This window comes from Prionailurus viverrinus, chromosome C2 (genome assembly GCF_022837055.1).
Source record: "Prionailurus viverrinus isolate Anna chromosome C2, UM_Priviv_1.0, whole genome shotgun sequence".
Lineage (NCBI taxonomy): Eukaryota > Metazoa > Chordata > Mammalia > Carnivora > Felidae > Prionailurus > Prionailurus viverrinus.
The window spans coordinates 76,001,805-76,017,184 of record NC_062569.1 but is presented as its reverse complement, the minus strand read 5'-3'; the positions used below and the strand labels follow the sequence as shown (position 1 = coordinate 76,017,184).

The 15,380-nt window shown below is 42.6% G+C and overlaps 1 protein-coding gene across 5 annotated transcripts in view; it reads left to right on the top strand.

Annotated features, from left to right (window-relative positions):
- Positions 1-422: 422 nt before the first annotated feature.
- The window catches only part of ABCC5 (ATP binding cassette subfamily C member 5), an 81,143-nt gene continuing 66,185 nt past the window's right edge, over positions 423-15,380 (top strand). For 3 of the 5 annotated variants that reach the window (XM_047873954.1, XM_047873953.1, XM_047873952.1), the window contains exon 1: positions 4,857-5,040. In XM_047873954.1, the coding sequence (XP_047729910.1) occupies positions 4,912-5,040 (129 nt within the window). In that variant the 5' untranslated portion in view covers positions 4,857-4,911. Of the gene's footprint in view, positions 576-2,612; positions 2,723-4,856; positions 5,041-15,380 lie in introns of those variants that run through there. The other 2 variants (XM_047873946.1, XM_047873948.1) reach the window with 2 other exon arrangements.

Sequence of the window (15,380 nt, the reverse complement as noted above, 5' to 3'; positions counted from 1 at the left end):
CAATGGGATAAAACTGATAAAGGTGATATCAGCGCAGGATGCAGGTCGAATACTGAGCGAACAATCGTAAAATGTTAACTGCCATAAAAGACACGAGTTGGGGCTAGTTGATAGCTGATGACCTTCATGATATTTTCTGGTGCATAAATGGTCGCACACCGTCGGCTCCGTCCTGCCTGCAAACACCAAGCTGCGCCCCCCACCCTTCCCCAAGGGCTACTGTCAACCCTCCCGGCCACCCACTGGGGCACACGGCCTCAGAGAAGATTCCAGACAGGCTCGCATAAGCTCTGAGAAGGATGGTGCAGAGCCAGGAGCGCGGTGGAAAGGAGGAGCAGCCTGCACCTCCTCCGGGGCTTCTGCAGCGCTTCTGGGAAATATAGTCCTTTGCCGCGTGTCGAGCCTCGGGCTCCTAGAAGAGGGACTACAATTCCCTTCAGTCTTGGGGAGTCTTTGTGCAGCACGCCTGCGCAGTCTGGCGGCCAATGCCGCTATAAAGGCTTGTTTTGCTCCGGGGCTGATGCTCGGGAGCGTGGTCGAGTGGCCGGTGCGGCCGTCCTGGAGCCGGGGCACAGGTAGGTAGCAGCTAACGTCGCACCCCCTACTTCTCTGTTGGTTGTCACGGGGGTCACCCCTGTATGTTCCCACCCGAGGTGGCGGACTGGGATCGGGGATAAGAGGAGGTTCGGGGGGGAATCCGGAGACCTGAGAAGCTCAGCCTGGCCTCTTTCTAGTGTTCCGCCGCCCCCTCCTCGGGACGCAATCCCTGAGGGCTGGCTGGTGCTGAGGTCCTGGCGTCGGAAGGCAGGTAGGGTGGGCTGAGTGGTCGAGAGTGCTGGCTACATACCCGGATGCGGCCACCAGGGGGTGCTGCGTCCGCGGCCCGTGGGTGTGGGTCGCTGTGGCCTCGTCAGGCCCAAACTGGCCGTGGGAACGCCCAAGGGTCAAGGCATCCCAGGTGAAGCTGGCGAGAGAGAAGCCCCCATCCTCATGCTTGTGGGGAGGGCGGCCCGGGGCACACCCCGCTCAAGTCTTATACCAGCGATTCTGAGCTGCCAGCGCAGCGACCTTAAAAGTCATCCTCTCGTTTTCTGCAAACGGGTAAATGGAGGTTCGTGACACAAGTACGCACAGCAAACCCTGGGCAGAGCCAGGAATGGAGGGAGTCCTGATCTCTTGACTGTCATCAGTGCCTTTCCACTTCCACCACACAGAGCTGCATGTTGCTTTGTGTTTGTTGCACAGGGGTCATCTGGCTTCTGCACAGACGTGGGGAGGCAGGAGGCAGAAGGGCACAGGAATGATTGGCAAAGTTTCAGAAGGTTTTGAAGGACAAGATGGATAGGTTATACTGGAATCTGTTGCCTAAGTGAAGGGTGCGGAAGGTTGAAGCACAACAAGTGGATTATCAGAGGGTGGTAAATAGCTTCAGGTCTTCTTGTGCAGCTTCAGGGCCTGAATGAAATTCCTGAGGTTGGATACCTAAGGAATGTTGTAATGAAGGCAATTTGGAAACACCAGTCTGGCTAGTTCCAGTTCTTGCAATCCCCCTCCCCCATGCAGTTTCCTCTGCATCATTGTGCAGGGAGAATGTCTACACTTTTACCACTGGAAGGGGAACCTTGATTTAAAAAAAAAAAAAAAAAAAGGCAGTTGTCTGGCCTCAACTCTGTTGATTTTGAATCTGGACACTTCTTTGGGGTTCTACCACTTTGGCTGTTCTGCTAATGTCGTTGTATAGCTCTGACTCAAAAAAGAAAAAAAAAAATCCTTTCCTTTTTTCCGTTCTTGACAGCTGAGTCAAGTTAGCATTGCAAAACAACTTTTTAACACCCAAAAGGAGAACAGAAGAAAATAGGGAAGTACAAATAGAGTCAAAAAGAGTCAAGCCTATAGTGATCCTTTCTTGGTTGCTTTATTCAGACTTGGGCTTGTTTTCTTTCTAAAACTCATAGGGATTCCTAGCTCTTGGGGGGCCTCTATGTGGGGTGGCCGGTCTTATAATCCTGATACACAGAAGATGGAATTCTTATATTCAAGGCCAAGAGATAGTAACTTTGTGCATACTCAAGGCCTGCCTGCTCTCATGGCTATGCCTCTTTTCCCAGGAAGCTAAGAAACAAGAGTGTTAGAGGCAATGGAAACCTGCTCCCCACCTCCTTCGTACGTAGAATAACTTGAAATAAAATGATTGAAACACACTTTGGTTATCAAGAGTTCTTAGACAATTGGGATGAACTTTATGTTCTTCTTGATATGGCATTTGGAATTGTGAATTAGTTGGTTGGGCTGTGCCCCTTTCACACCCACTTCCTTCCTCTTGCCTTTTTTCAAAATGGGACTTATCTGTTCAGCTTCCACACAATCAGCTAGGTTAGGGAGCCTTTTGTGAGGAAGGTTGGACTTCAGTGATCCCTCTAACAAGAAGGATTACTCTGATCTGCAGCTGCAACCTGACATTGGGGACACAGGCAGATGCCCAGGTCTGTTTATAGTTTAGGCTTAATGAGGTCTCAGTGACGTGATTGCTGTGCTCTTGGTTGTAAGCCGGAGTGCTTTATGGTGCAGTTTGTCCTTGGACAAGGTGACTTTTTTTTTTTTTTTTTTTTTAAGATACGTAATTTAGCAGTATCGACTCAGGGCAGTTGAACTAGACTTCTGAAAGGCAAGAAGTGTGTTGGAAACACGTCTGTATGGAGGAGATTTAGTTCTTTTTTATTTAGTAAGTATTCTCCTTTTCTCTGATACCTTAGAAAAATGAATTGTAGTGGTCAGAATTTTGTCTGCAGAGTAGTACTTTTAAGACCCAGTGATAGCTAGGAAGTTATGGAATCCAAAAGGCAACACAGCTACACTTCTTTAATTTCTAGTGAGGCTGGTGCGAAAGGCGTTTTCTCAGCTTGTATCTGGGAAACTTTGAGCCATCTCAGAGTGGGGGAAATGTGTGTGTTTTATTTTTTCAGAATTAACCAGAGTTGATGCAGTATATTGATCAAAGTTAGCCAGGCAAGCAGAGGTTTAGAACAGAGTTTCAGGTAAATATTAGGTAAGATTTTGTTGGACAGGATGGGGAATTTCTTTTTGTTATTGTTTTCTAATAACGGCTTTGTTGAGATATAAATTATATACCATTAAATGCACCCCTTTAAAGTATTACAACTCAGTTTTGGGTTAGTACATTCACAGGCTTGGGCAACCATCACCACTGTCTAATTTTAGAACACTTTCAGTACCCCAAGGGGAATTTGTTTTTAAAGTTAAGGTGTATTATTGTTGGGGCAACTGGGTGGCTCAGTCAGTTAAGCATCCTACTTCTGCTTAGGTCATGATTTCACAGCTCGGGAGTTTGAGCCCTGTGTCAGGCTCTGTGCTGAGAGTTCAGAACCTGGACTCTGCTTCAGATTCGGTGCCTCTATTTCTCTCTGCCCCTCCCCTGTTCGTGCTGTCTCTGTCTCTCTCTTAAGAATAAATAAACATTAAAATTTTTTTTTCTAAGTTAAGGTGTGATAATATTGTTTTGTTTTGCATTTCAAGTATAAATTTGTTTTGTATTTGTATTTATGTAACTTCATGGAGCTTTAAAATAACAAACCAATTACCCTATTATAAAAACGCAGACGGGCGCCTGGGTGGCGCAGTCGGTTAAGCGTCCGACTTCAGCCAGGTCACGATCTCGCGGTCCGTGAGTTCGAGCCCCGCGTCAGGCTCTGGGCTGATGGCTCAGAGCCTGGAGCCTGTTTCCTCACGCCCTGAACTCTCAAAGTCTCCCATTTCTTCTCTCTCTCTCAACCAGCCCTTCTTTTCATTCCCTTCCTTCTTTTTCTTTTTGTGAGCCTGACAGAACAGCTCAAACAGCTTAAAATTTTTTAAACGATCCAAATTATGGCTGATAAGTCTAAGAGCAGTACTTGTGATAAACTGACAGCAAGAAAATAAATATCCCCAGGTTTCAAGGCCTTTGACATAATGGAGAGGCAGAGCCTTCAACCTTCAGCATTCCTAATGGCTTAGAAGGACCTTTCTTGGCCCGGTGTCAGCTTTCCACCACAGCCTCATCATAGGCTTTTCATCAAGTGCCAGAATTCAAGATACACTATGGGGCACCTGGGTGGCGCAGTCGGTTAAGCGTCCGACTTCAGCCAGGTCACGATCTCGTGGTCCGGGAGTTCGAGCCCCGCTTCGGGCTCTGGGCTGATGGCTCAGAGCCTGGAGCCTGTTTCCGATTCTGTGTCTCCCTCTCTCTCTGCCCCTCCCCCGTTCATGCTCTGTCTCTCTCTGTCCCAAAAATAAATAAACGTTGAAAAAAAAAATTTAAAAAAAAACGCAGAGGTGGGATATATCATTGGTAGAATAAGTGCTTTGTAAATTTTCATTTAGTAACATTTAGTAGGAGAAATAATATCCATTTTAAAATTGTGGAGTTTATAATGCTTGGAACAAACTTAAAAGATGTCTTTTTTTTTTTTTTTTGAAAGACTTATCTGAATGCTCCTTCCATGGGTTTGAGCTTAGTTGAAGGTGATGATATCTCTTTACTAGTGTGTTTATTTTTTTCTAATCTTTTTTTCCCCCTTAGGGGTGGGAGGTGGTAATCCTTGGTTCTATTACACTGATATTTTTTTCTTTAAAAAAAATGAAATGGCACTTTAAACATTTCTGAAAAATTATTTTTATAGGTATGATGGTAGTAAACTTTAATGCTTTTGCCCTTTTTTTTTTTCTAGTTTAAAGTACTTTTGCATATGATTAAGTACAAATTTAGGAAATCTCTTTCCTTAAGGAAATAAAGAAAATTTTTAAAAAATTCTGGTATAATTAACATATAGTGTTATTCTTTGATGAATTTTTAATTTCAGAAATTCTCAAGTGAAACCAAAAGTCTGTGAGCCCTGGCACCTCTACTCAGAGAAGATGAAGGATATCGACATAGGAAAAGAGTATATCATCCCCAGTCCTGGTTATAGAAACGTGAGAGAGAGAACCAGCACTTCCGGGCAGCACAGAGACCGAGAGGACTCCAAATATAAGAGAAATCGACCGGTCAGTATTCCTTTTCCTGAATTCCTTTTCTTACCTACTTGTTGTATTAGACTACACCTTCTTTTTTCATATAATGCATAATTAAAACGAAATTTCATTTTTGTTGTTGGCTTTATTTTTTTATTAAAAAAAATTTTTTTAATGTTTATTTTTGAGAGAGAGACAGAGCACGAGCAGGGGAGGGGCAGAGAGAGAGGGAGACACAGAATCCAAAGCAGGGTCCAGGCTCTGAGCTGCCAGCACAGAGCCCGATGCCAGGCTCAAACCCACAAACCGTGAGATCATGACCTGAGCTGAAGTTGGAAGCTCAACCCACTGAGCCACCCAGGCATCCCTGTTGTTGGCTTTAGATCAGTGGTAAGAATTTATGGTTACATATAAAAAAGGAGCGGTCGGTTGGCTTCAGCCTGCCACCTATTTCTCCTTTTGAGTTCTCCTCTCTCCTGCTTGTACCGCCCTGTGGTGAATTCTGAAAAGGCTTTGCTTGAGAGAAGTCACCTTGTAGGGGTGGGGGTGGGGGTGCTGAAGAGGGAAGAGAGGGAATATGAACCATTAAACTTCATTCGTGTACTTAGGGGCACCTGGGTGGCTCAGTCGGTTGAGCATCAGACTTAATCTTAGCTCCTGGTCCCAGGGTTGTGGGATCGAGCCCCTTGTTGGGCTCAGTGCTGAGTGTGGAGCCTGCTTAAGATCTTCTCTCTCCCTCTCCCTGTCTCTCCTTTTGCCCTGCTCATGTTCTCTTTCTCTCTCTCTCTCTCTCAAATAAAACAAAACAAAACAGAAACAACCCCCCCCCCCCCAAACTTAATTCATGTACTTAAAATTGGTTTGTTTGTTTTTTGCCTCTGCCTCTGTTGTCTGTGTTTAAAATGTGAATCCTTTGGAGGGACTCCTGCAGATTTCAGAGTACTGGAACAATTCTAGACTGTGGTAGTATGATAAGTAAGTTTTCCAAGGAAATCCATGGATGTGAAGGAGTCTTTAGATAAGAATTTTGTTTTCTCCAAGGGAAATAATTAAAATACATTTTAAAAATTTTTTAGTTTTTTTATTTTTATTAAAAAAAACTTTTTTTTAACGTTTATTTATTTTTGAGACAGAGCATGAACGGGGGAGGGTCAGAGAGAGGGAGACACAGAATCTGAAACAGGCTCCTGGCTCTGAGCTGTCAGCACAGAGCCCGACGCGGGGCTTGAACTCACGGACCACGAGATCATGACCTGAGCCAAAGTCGGCCACTTAACTGACTGAGCCACCCAGGTGCCCCTTAATTAGTTTTTTTAAATGTTTATTTATTTTGAGAGAAAGAGACAGAGACAGAGACCGAGTGTGAGTGGGGGAGGGGCAGAAAGAGAGGGAGACAGAATCCGAAGCAGGCTCCAGGCTCTGAATTGTGAGCACAGAGCCCCATGCAGGGTTCAAACGTACAGGTGTGAGATCAAGACCTGAGCTGAAGTCGACACCTAACCAACTGAGATGCCCAGGTGTGCCATGAGTATACATTTTAAAATGGAAGAAATATCTTTCTTCTGAAAAAAAAAAATTATACCTTTTCTTCAATTGCACAGGAAGAATGGGGGTGACTGGGTTTAGGAAGGTAAGGTTTGTATTCATGTACAGTATTTGTTATGTGAAAACTTGAGAATCAGAAAAACTTTGCAGCTGACACTGGAGTTTCATTAGCCTGACATTACCTGTCCTTCTTTGGTATCTGAAAGCTGTTGCCTTATTAAACAACATTTTCTCAGTAATAGGTGTTTTCTGTCCCCACCGTATATATATTTTTTAAGGTTATTTATTTTGAGAGAGAGAGAGAGGGAGGGAGGGAGGGTAGGGGCAGAGACAGGGAGAGAGAGAATCCCAAGTAGGCTGTGTGCTGCCAGCTCAGAGTCTGATATGGGACTTGAACCTACGAACTGTGAGATCATGACCTGAGCCAAAATAGAGTTGGATGCTTTACTGAATGAGCCACCCAGGTGCTCCATCCCCACTGTTTATTATATAGTGCTTTCCTACTCAAGCTGAACTTTGGAAAACAGTCAGTGTAATCACTGTCAAATCCTTACGGTGCCAGTTTTATAACTTGTTTGTGGTTTGTGTTGTTTGTCTAACCCTTATGTTAATTAACCATGTGGTGAGTATCTTTTGAGTGCCAGGCACTGTCAGTATGCACTTAACTCTAGAAAAAGTCACAAAGGTGACATTGGAGCAGGACTTTGAAGGATGATTAGGTAGGGATGCTTTCAAGTTACTATGTCATCTGTGGTTTGATGGTTTATGAATAAAATGGTATTGATAGTAGAACCTGACTCATGGGATTATTGAAGATTAAATGAGATAATGCATATAAAATGCTTAGACTGATGCCTGCCATTCTAAGATGGCGTTCTAACATTCTAAATGTTAGATCTTAGAACCAGTTGTCTAGAGCTTAGGATGTGAAAGAGAAAATTCTGCATGTCATGCTAAGGAATCTTTTACTATGGGCACTGGGGAACTATTGGAAGTTATTGAGGAGGGTTTTTGCCCCCCCTTTTTATTTTGAGATAACTATGCAAAGAAATTCTGTATACACTTTATCCACCTTCCCTCAGTGGTAACTTCTTGCAGAAAACTATAGCACCATAGGGGCACCTGGGTCACTCAGTTGGTTAAGTGTCCGACTTCGGCTCAGGTCGTGATCTCCCTGCTTGTGGGTTCGAGCCCTGCAGCTCAGCGCCTGGAGCCTGCTTCAGATTCTGTGTTGTCCCTCTCTCTTTGCTCCTACCCTGCTTGTGCTCTCTTTCTCTCAAAAATAAACATAAAAAACAAAACTATAGCACCATATCTCAACATTAAAACAATCCACCCACCTTATTAAGACTTCCCCAGTTTTATGGTTTTGTGTATACTCATTTGCATGTGTATATTCTGTGCAGTTTTTTCGCATGTGTAGATTTTTGTGACCATCACCACAGTCAGAACACAAAACAGCACCATCACAAGCATCTCTCATGCTACTCTCACCTCCCTTGCAGCCATAGCCACCTCCCTTCCCCTTGCCCCCAGTCTCTGGCAACCTCTAATCTGTTCTCCACCTTGACAATTTTGTCATTTTAAGAATGCTATAGGGACACCTGGGTGGCCCAGTCGTTTGAGTGCCCGACTCTTGATTTTGGCTCAGGTCATGATCCCAGCATTGTGGGATTGAGCCCCATGTCAGGCCCTGCACTGAGCCTGAAGCCTTCTTGAGATTCTGTCCCTCTGCCCCTCTTCCCTGCTGCTTGCTCTGTCTTAAAAAAAAAAAAAAAAAAGAATACTATATAAATGGAATCACGTGGCATGTAACTTTTGAGATTGGCTTTTTTCACTGTGCATAATTTCCTTGATATCCATCTCGTTTGATATGTGGATCAGTATTTTCTTTTTGTGAGTCGTACTCCATGTTTTAGGTAGTTCTTTCCTTTTCATTGTGAGTACTATTCTATGTTATAGAGGAACCATAGATTGCTTAACCATTCATTTGTTGAAGGACATTTTGGGTTATTTCTAGTGTGTAGTTGTTACAAATAAAGCTGCCTTGAACATTTATATATAGGATTGTGTGTGAATAAGCTCTCATTTGTCTGGATAAATGCCCAGGAATGCAGTTGCTGGGTCATATGGTAAGTGCATGTTTCGGTGTATAAGGAACTTCAATACTCTTTTCCAGACTGGCTATATACTTTTCCATTCCCACCAGCAATATATGAGTGATCCAGTTTCTCTGCATTCTTGGCAGTATTTGGTGGTGTTATTTTTATCTTAGCCATTCTGATAGGTATGTCTGATATCTCATTGTGGTTTTCATTTGTGTTACCCAAGGGCTAATGATATGGAGCTGAGAAGGGATTTTTAAGGCTTGATTTTTATCTTAGGGAGATTAGTTTTGAGACAATGTAGAAAAAACCTGCATAGGAGAGAGAGAAAATATAGGGAGCGGTCGGGAGGCTCCTGTGCCAATCTATGTGAGAGAGGCCAGGAGTCTGCATCCAACCAAGCATAATAGTGAGGAGAGATGAGAGAGGAGAGACAGGGGCATCTCTGGAAGGAGAAGGAAGTATTGGGGGGTCTGGGATTGGTGGTAAGAGTTTAAAACTACTAATGGATGTATAGGAAGAGAAGAAGATTCAGGTGAGAATGAGTTTACTTTGAACATGTTGAATTTGAGTGCATCCAGATAAAATGATCAGAAGATAGAGCACAGGCAAGTAAGGTAGGAGAAGAAAAATTTGAAGTCATTAGTGCATCCATATAGATGAAGCCTTGGGAGTGAGCAAGGATGGCTTATAGCTCAGAAAAAAGGTGGAAGCTGGGAAGCTATTGTATGTGGGTAGTCTGGTGAAATTTCTGGAGACAGGGTCCCCACCCAGTTGGTTACAGTAGAAGTGACATTAGGACGTACAGTGGCAACAGCCAGCTTTTCCTCTCCAGGTGGAGAAGAACTGTAAATAGAATCACTACTGTGCCCTTTGTCCCCTAACTTATTAAGTCAGGAGCCAGACAGCAAGTTTCCTTCATGTGATCGAGTCTTATCTTGAAGAAACAGGAAGGCTGTTACTACTTTTATAAAATGTCAAGAGTCCACATAAACTTTATTTTCACTATCCTTTCATGTTTCCCAGACTTTTAAATTTGAGTACTGTTTTCATGATTTTTATCTTATCCTTGTGCCCTCAGAACTTTTTTCTTACTTGAAGTATTTCTTTTAATCTGGATTTTTTATTTTTGCTCAGCCTTGACCTAAGCAATAAATAAATAAAATCATAAGTTTATGCTGTCTGTTTTTTTATATATGTTAAAATGAATGCATAACTGTCAAGTGTTTTTAAAAGGTCACGTTCTGGGGTGCCTGGGTGGCTCAGGTCACGATCTCATGGTTCATGAGTTCGAGCCCCTTGTGGGGCTCTGTGCTGACAGCTCGGAGCCTGGAGCCTGCTTCAGATTCTGTGTCTCCCTCTCTCTCTGCCCTTCCATCCACTCACGCTTTGTCTCTCTCTCTCTCTCTCTCTCAGAAATAAGTAAACATTAAAAAAATTTTTTTAAGTAAAAAAATAGCTTTGTCTAGTACATTATATTTTCAGATATTTGACTCTGAAAACTTTTCTGTATGGACTAAGGGTGTGTGAATTTGTCTATGCCCTTGTGTTTTCAGAGTCAGGAATATTACCTGTGAGTCTACTTGCTTTTTGGAAGGAGAGAGGGATGAAGGAGATTAGTATTTGCAGACTCTGCATTATTTTTCTCTTGATTGGTACTCGGTGATTCAGCAGATTTTCTGGACAGTCAGTGATAGGATGAGTAAGAACACCTGCTTTTTTTTTTTTTTTTTTTCCTTTTCTTTTCCCTGTCGGCATCCATAAAGCTTTATAAAGCTCAGTACGGGTGTGATACGGTTATCTGGCTTGGTGCCAGGTGTTGGTTTCCAATAGCAGCCCGGAGTCCTCTGCTGGAGATGACAACAGCACTCCTATTGGTGCAGAGCCCAGTGGCTTTCTTGCATGGTGAAATGAATCTACAGGGCCATGGGTCTCCTGAGGTTGGCCTGCTGCCGTGATCATGAGCTCTTTTACGCTGTCTGCAGTGAGGCTGCTGCTTCTTTCCTAGGAAATGCTGCTTCAGGGAAATAAATATAGCCTGTTGGCTGGAGCTGAAGGAGGCTTCTGTCAAAAGGGAAGAAGAGTATTGAAACCAGCTTCCTGTATTCTAAGCAGTTTTAAATACCTAAGCTTTTATTTGGTTAAGATGTATGATCTGGATGTTACAAATGGTTAATGAAAACTTTTTTGATGAAATCTTGGTTCTGCTTTTAGGTAGCCTTCTGCTAATGGTTTCTTTAATGTCTCGCCATTCTTCTGCTTTCTTTTAATCAGAAATAAACAGGTCAATGCCAGGAACAGGAAACTGGGCCTTCAGAGGTCTTTGTCAATGATCGAACTGGTGTCAATATCAAAATTACAGATTAATGTGAAGTTAATTTGGTGCACTGAAATTCACTAATTAGCAGAATTAAGCTTGTCTGTCCCTTCCCTTCTTATCCTCCCTTTAGGGAGTTAACCTATTTAGGTAATTAGATCTTACATATGTTTTAATTATTTAAGATTATTGTGTAAATTAGCTTTTCAAGGAATCAACTTCACTCTGTTATTAGGTATCAGATGAAAACTTGTGTTTACCAAAGCAGATATGGTGTTATATCTTGGTTTTCTTAAATGTTGTATTCTCACAGTAGAAAGCTAGCCAGACTGCCCCAATCTTCACTTCTTGCTTCTCACCACTGTCAGCAGTTGTAGGGGCTCTGCAGCACAGGGGTCACATGACAGAACCCTAACGTCATATACTAACATCTTATACTAAGCATTGAACATGGGTCTATGTATGGTACAAGGTGCTGAATGAAGTTTTTTGTTTTTGTTTTTTATGTTTATTTTTGAGAGAGGGAGACAGACAGAGAGAAGGAGACACAGAATCTGAAGCAGGCTCCAGGCTCTGAGCTGTCAGCACAGAGCCCGAAGCGGGGCTCAAACTCATGAACAGTGAGATCATGACCTGAGCCAAAGTCAGACACTTAACTGACTGAGCCACCCAGGTGCCCCTGGAGGAAGTTTTATTTGTGAATTATACTTTGGATAAAAAAAACCCCAAAACATTTATTTATTTATTTGAAAGAGAAAGTGGGGGGGGGGAGGGCAGAGGGAGAGGGAGAGAAAGAATCCCAAGCAGGCCCCATGCTGTCAACACAGAGCCCTACATAGGGCTGGATCCCACAAACTGTGAGATCATGACCTAAGCCAAAATCAAGAGTCAGATGCTTAACTGACTGAGCCACCTAGGTGCCCAGATTTTTTTTTTTTTTCCTAAAGCTAAAGCCTGACAGTCTTAAAGAGCTTTTGTCAAATGCAAAATATCAAAATTCTATCTAAATCTAAATCTCAGTCCGGACTGCATATGAAAATCACTTGAAGAACCGTTAAAAACCATACCTATGAAGGGCCCTAAACCAGACTGATTAAACCACTCTCTGGATTAGGGTTCCAGCATCCATGTTGTTGTAAATTTGCCCTGGTGATCGTAATGTAGCCAGCACAGAGAATCTCTGCTCTGGATCTCATGGAATAAAGTTTCTTCTATCCCCTCCACCAGTGGGGCTCTAAGTGTTTCCTGTAAGTCTTTTTCTCCCCTTCTGATTCATTTTCAGTTTAATCCTTTGAAACCTTATCATTGTAATAACAAAGTTAATCTCACTCCCCAGTGTAATAGAAACTTTGAATAAGTTCCTTGGAATTTAGTTTTATATGAAGCAGCTAAAAACTCTCAAATTCCTGCCAATTATTGGGTAATGCTAGATTATGAACTGCAGAAAAATACCTATTTGCCATGGTATTGGTGTTAAGTTATATCCATTGGTTTTATGGATGAATCCATGAAGCCTGCCTTCTAGAATTTTGCTATCCCTCTTGACTGAAGTGGCCACTATTGGACTAAGTTCTTAAGGGAAGAGCTTGAGATGGTCAGGATCATGTTCCTAACCTATTGCAGTAAGGATGGGATGAGAATTAGGAGAGGAAATGTCCTTTGTAGTTTTCTTTAACTTGTTGCAGGTAGGGAGGATGGGAATGCCTAAAGTCAGCTGGTCTTGGGAGGGCATCAACTTTTTTATTTCTTCTCTGATTTAAAAACACATTTTAATTTCTTTTTGATTTAATTTTTAGTATTTTGAGTCTCTTGAAACCTGTGTCTGATCATACAAGAGTTCCCCTTAAAAAGTTTATCCATCTAGATGTTTGTCATAAAGGCAGTTTCAGGGGAGGGACATCTCAGAAAAACTTTTACTTGGGCCAGAAAAGTTTATAAGAGGCTACCCATTCTGTGTTTGTGAATTAAGATCTTGTGAATTAAGGAGATCTTGTGAATTAAGGAGAAGAGAGGGAGAATATGCTGTAGTGTCTGAGGCCAGTCTATTCTGATTGTACCCCAAATACTGCCTTTTTTTTTAAGTTTATTTATTTATTTTTGAAAGAGAGAGTAGGGTAGGGGCAGAGAGGGGGACAGAGGATCTGAAGCAGGCTCTGTGCTGGCAGCAGAGGTTCGAACCCGCAAACCTAGAGATCATGACCTGAGCCAAAGTCGGATGCTTAACTGACTGAGCCACCCAGGCACCCCCAATTACTGCTTTCTTTGTGGAGTGTGCCAGACAGGAGTGCTGTAGCCTTTAATCCCCTTGAAAGCTGAGAGGGGCCTCTGAACTGCCAGTTGATTCCTGCCGTCCTCACATTCAGGAACAACTTGGATGAATCCTCAGCCCCCAGGCTTAGGAAGGCTGCCCTGCTGTTGTCCTGCTGTCAGGAAGGGATTGTTCAGCCTGGGGAATGATTTCTGGCCTCTAGTATCTTGTTCCAGGGGCCTCCATGCAGGGGACAGCCCATGGTTGCCCTGTCAGCAGACATTCCGCTCTGGCAGCCTGTTAAAATGAGATGGGACAAACTAGTTATGCGGTGGCCATGCTGTGCCATAGGTGTGCTAATTATCACAGCCACTGGGATGCTGTTAGTGTGCACAGCGGAGGGGAAGTCTCTTATGCAGTTATCTCCCTTTGCTTATGGATCAAATGTTCCTTGTTTCCCTCACCAGATGGGCATGAATATGACTGTGTGTTTCCCTGACCTTTATTTGAACTGTAGCAGAACCTGGATTTCATTGACCCCTTTTAGCTCCCCAATACCCCCCACTGTGCCCATCACCGTTGCCTTGGTAGGACAAAAAATGCTCAGTATCTTGTAGCTACATAATCCTCAGGAAGATATAAATGTCAGTAGTATTTCCTTGTTTAATGTTTTGTCAACTCCTGGATCAAGCAGTATTTTTCCCTTTGGAATGAATCGACTGCTGCAGAGGCCTTTCTCTGGCCGAGTCATCTGGCCATGGAAAGCCTTTCTGTCTGCAGTGCCTGTCAAGAGAAATAAGGAGAAATGGGCACTCTTATCTCAGGAGAAACTGTAAAAAGTTACTTCTAAAAAGGATTTAAAATACTGTAACATAAAAAACAAATAGGCGTCATAAAATACACTCCCCCCTAGATCAGCATATGTCAAATACTAATGATATAATCTGTTTAGCTGTCTAGGACAACCTTAGCACTATTGACATTTGAGGCCAGATAATTCTTTGTTTGGCGGGGGGGCGGGGGGGGGAGGTAGTTCTCTGCATTGTAGGATGTTCGGCATCTCTGGCCTTTACCTACAGGACAAACTCTGGCCTTTACCTTTCAGGATTTGTGAAAACCAAATATGTCTCCAAACATTGCCACATGTCCCCTGGGCAAGCAAAATCACCCTCTCTTGAGAACTGTGGGGCTACATACACTATGTAATACTGCGGCCACATGTCACTGAGCATTTGAAATATGTGCAGTCTGAATTGAGATGTGCTAGATATATAAGATACACAGTGGGGATGCCTGGGTGGCTCAGTCGGTTAAGCGTTCGATTCTTGTTTGTGGCTCAAGTCATGATCTCATGGTCGTGCTGATAGAGTGGAGCTGGAGCTGGCTTAGGATTCTCTTTCTCTCCCTCTTTCTCTGCCCCTCCCCTGCTCACACTCTCTCCCTCTCAAAATGAATAAACATTAAAAAAAATACACACTAGATTTCAGAGACTTGGTACAAAAAAAAGTTAAAACATCTCATTAGTAATTTTTATTATTATATTTTCACATTACATAATTAATGTAATATTTATTATATATTACATTCAAATGTAAATAACATTACATTATTACAATTTTATCAATGATGTATTTAAAAGATAATATTTTCTATTGGATTAAGTAAAATATATTATTAAAATTAATTTCACCTGTTTTTTTTACTCTTTTAATGTAGCTACTAGAAAAACTTAAATTACATTTGTGACTTGCATTATATTTCTATTGGACAGCACTGAACTGATCTAATTGATCAAATGTAGTTTAGCCATTAATTTTGTATTAGGTATTTCATACCCAATAAACCATTGGATTGAAATTATTTTTTTCTTTTGAAAATTTTCCTTCATACATTACTATTATAAAGACAGAGAATATGTAGAGTGTTACGTATCACCAGTTTGTTCTCCTCAGTACCTGCCAGTGGCATATTAAAAGTCACTTCAATGTTCAGGGGCGCCTGGGTGGCTCAGTTGGTTAAGTGTCCAACTCTTGATTTCCACTCAGGTCATGATCTCATGGTTTGTGGGATTGAGCCCTGAGTCAGGCTCTGCACTGATAACGTGGAACCTGCTTGGGATTTTCTCCCTCTCTCTGCCCCTCTCCTGCATGCGTTCTCT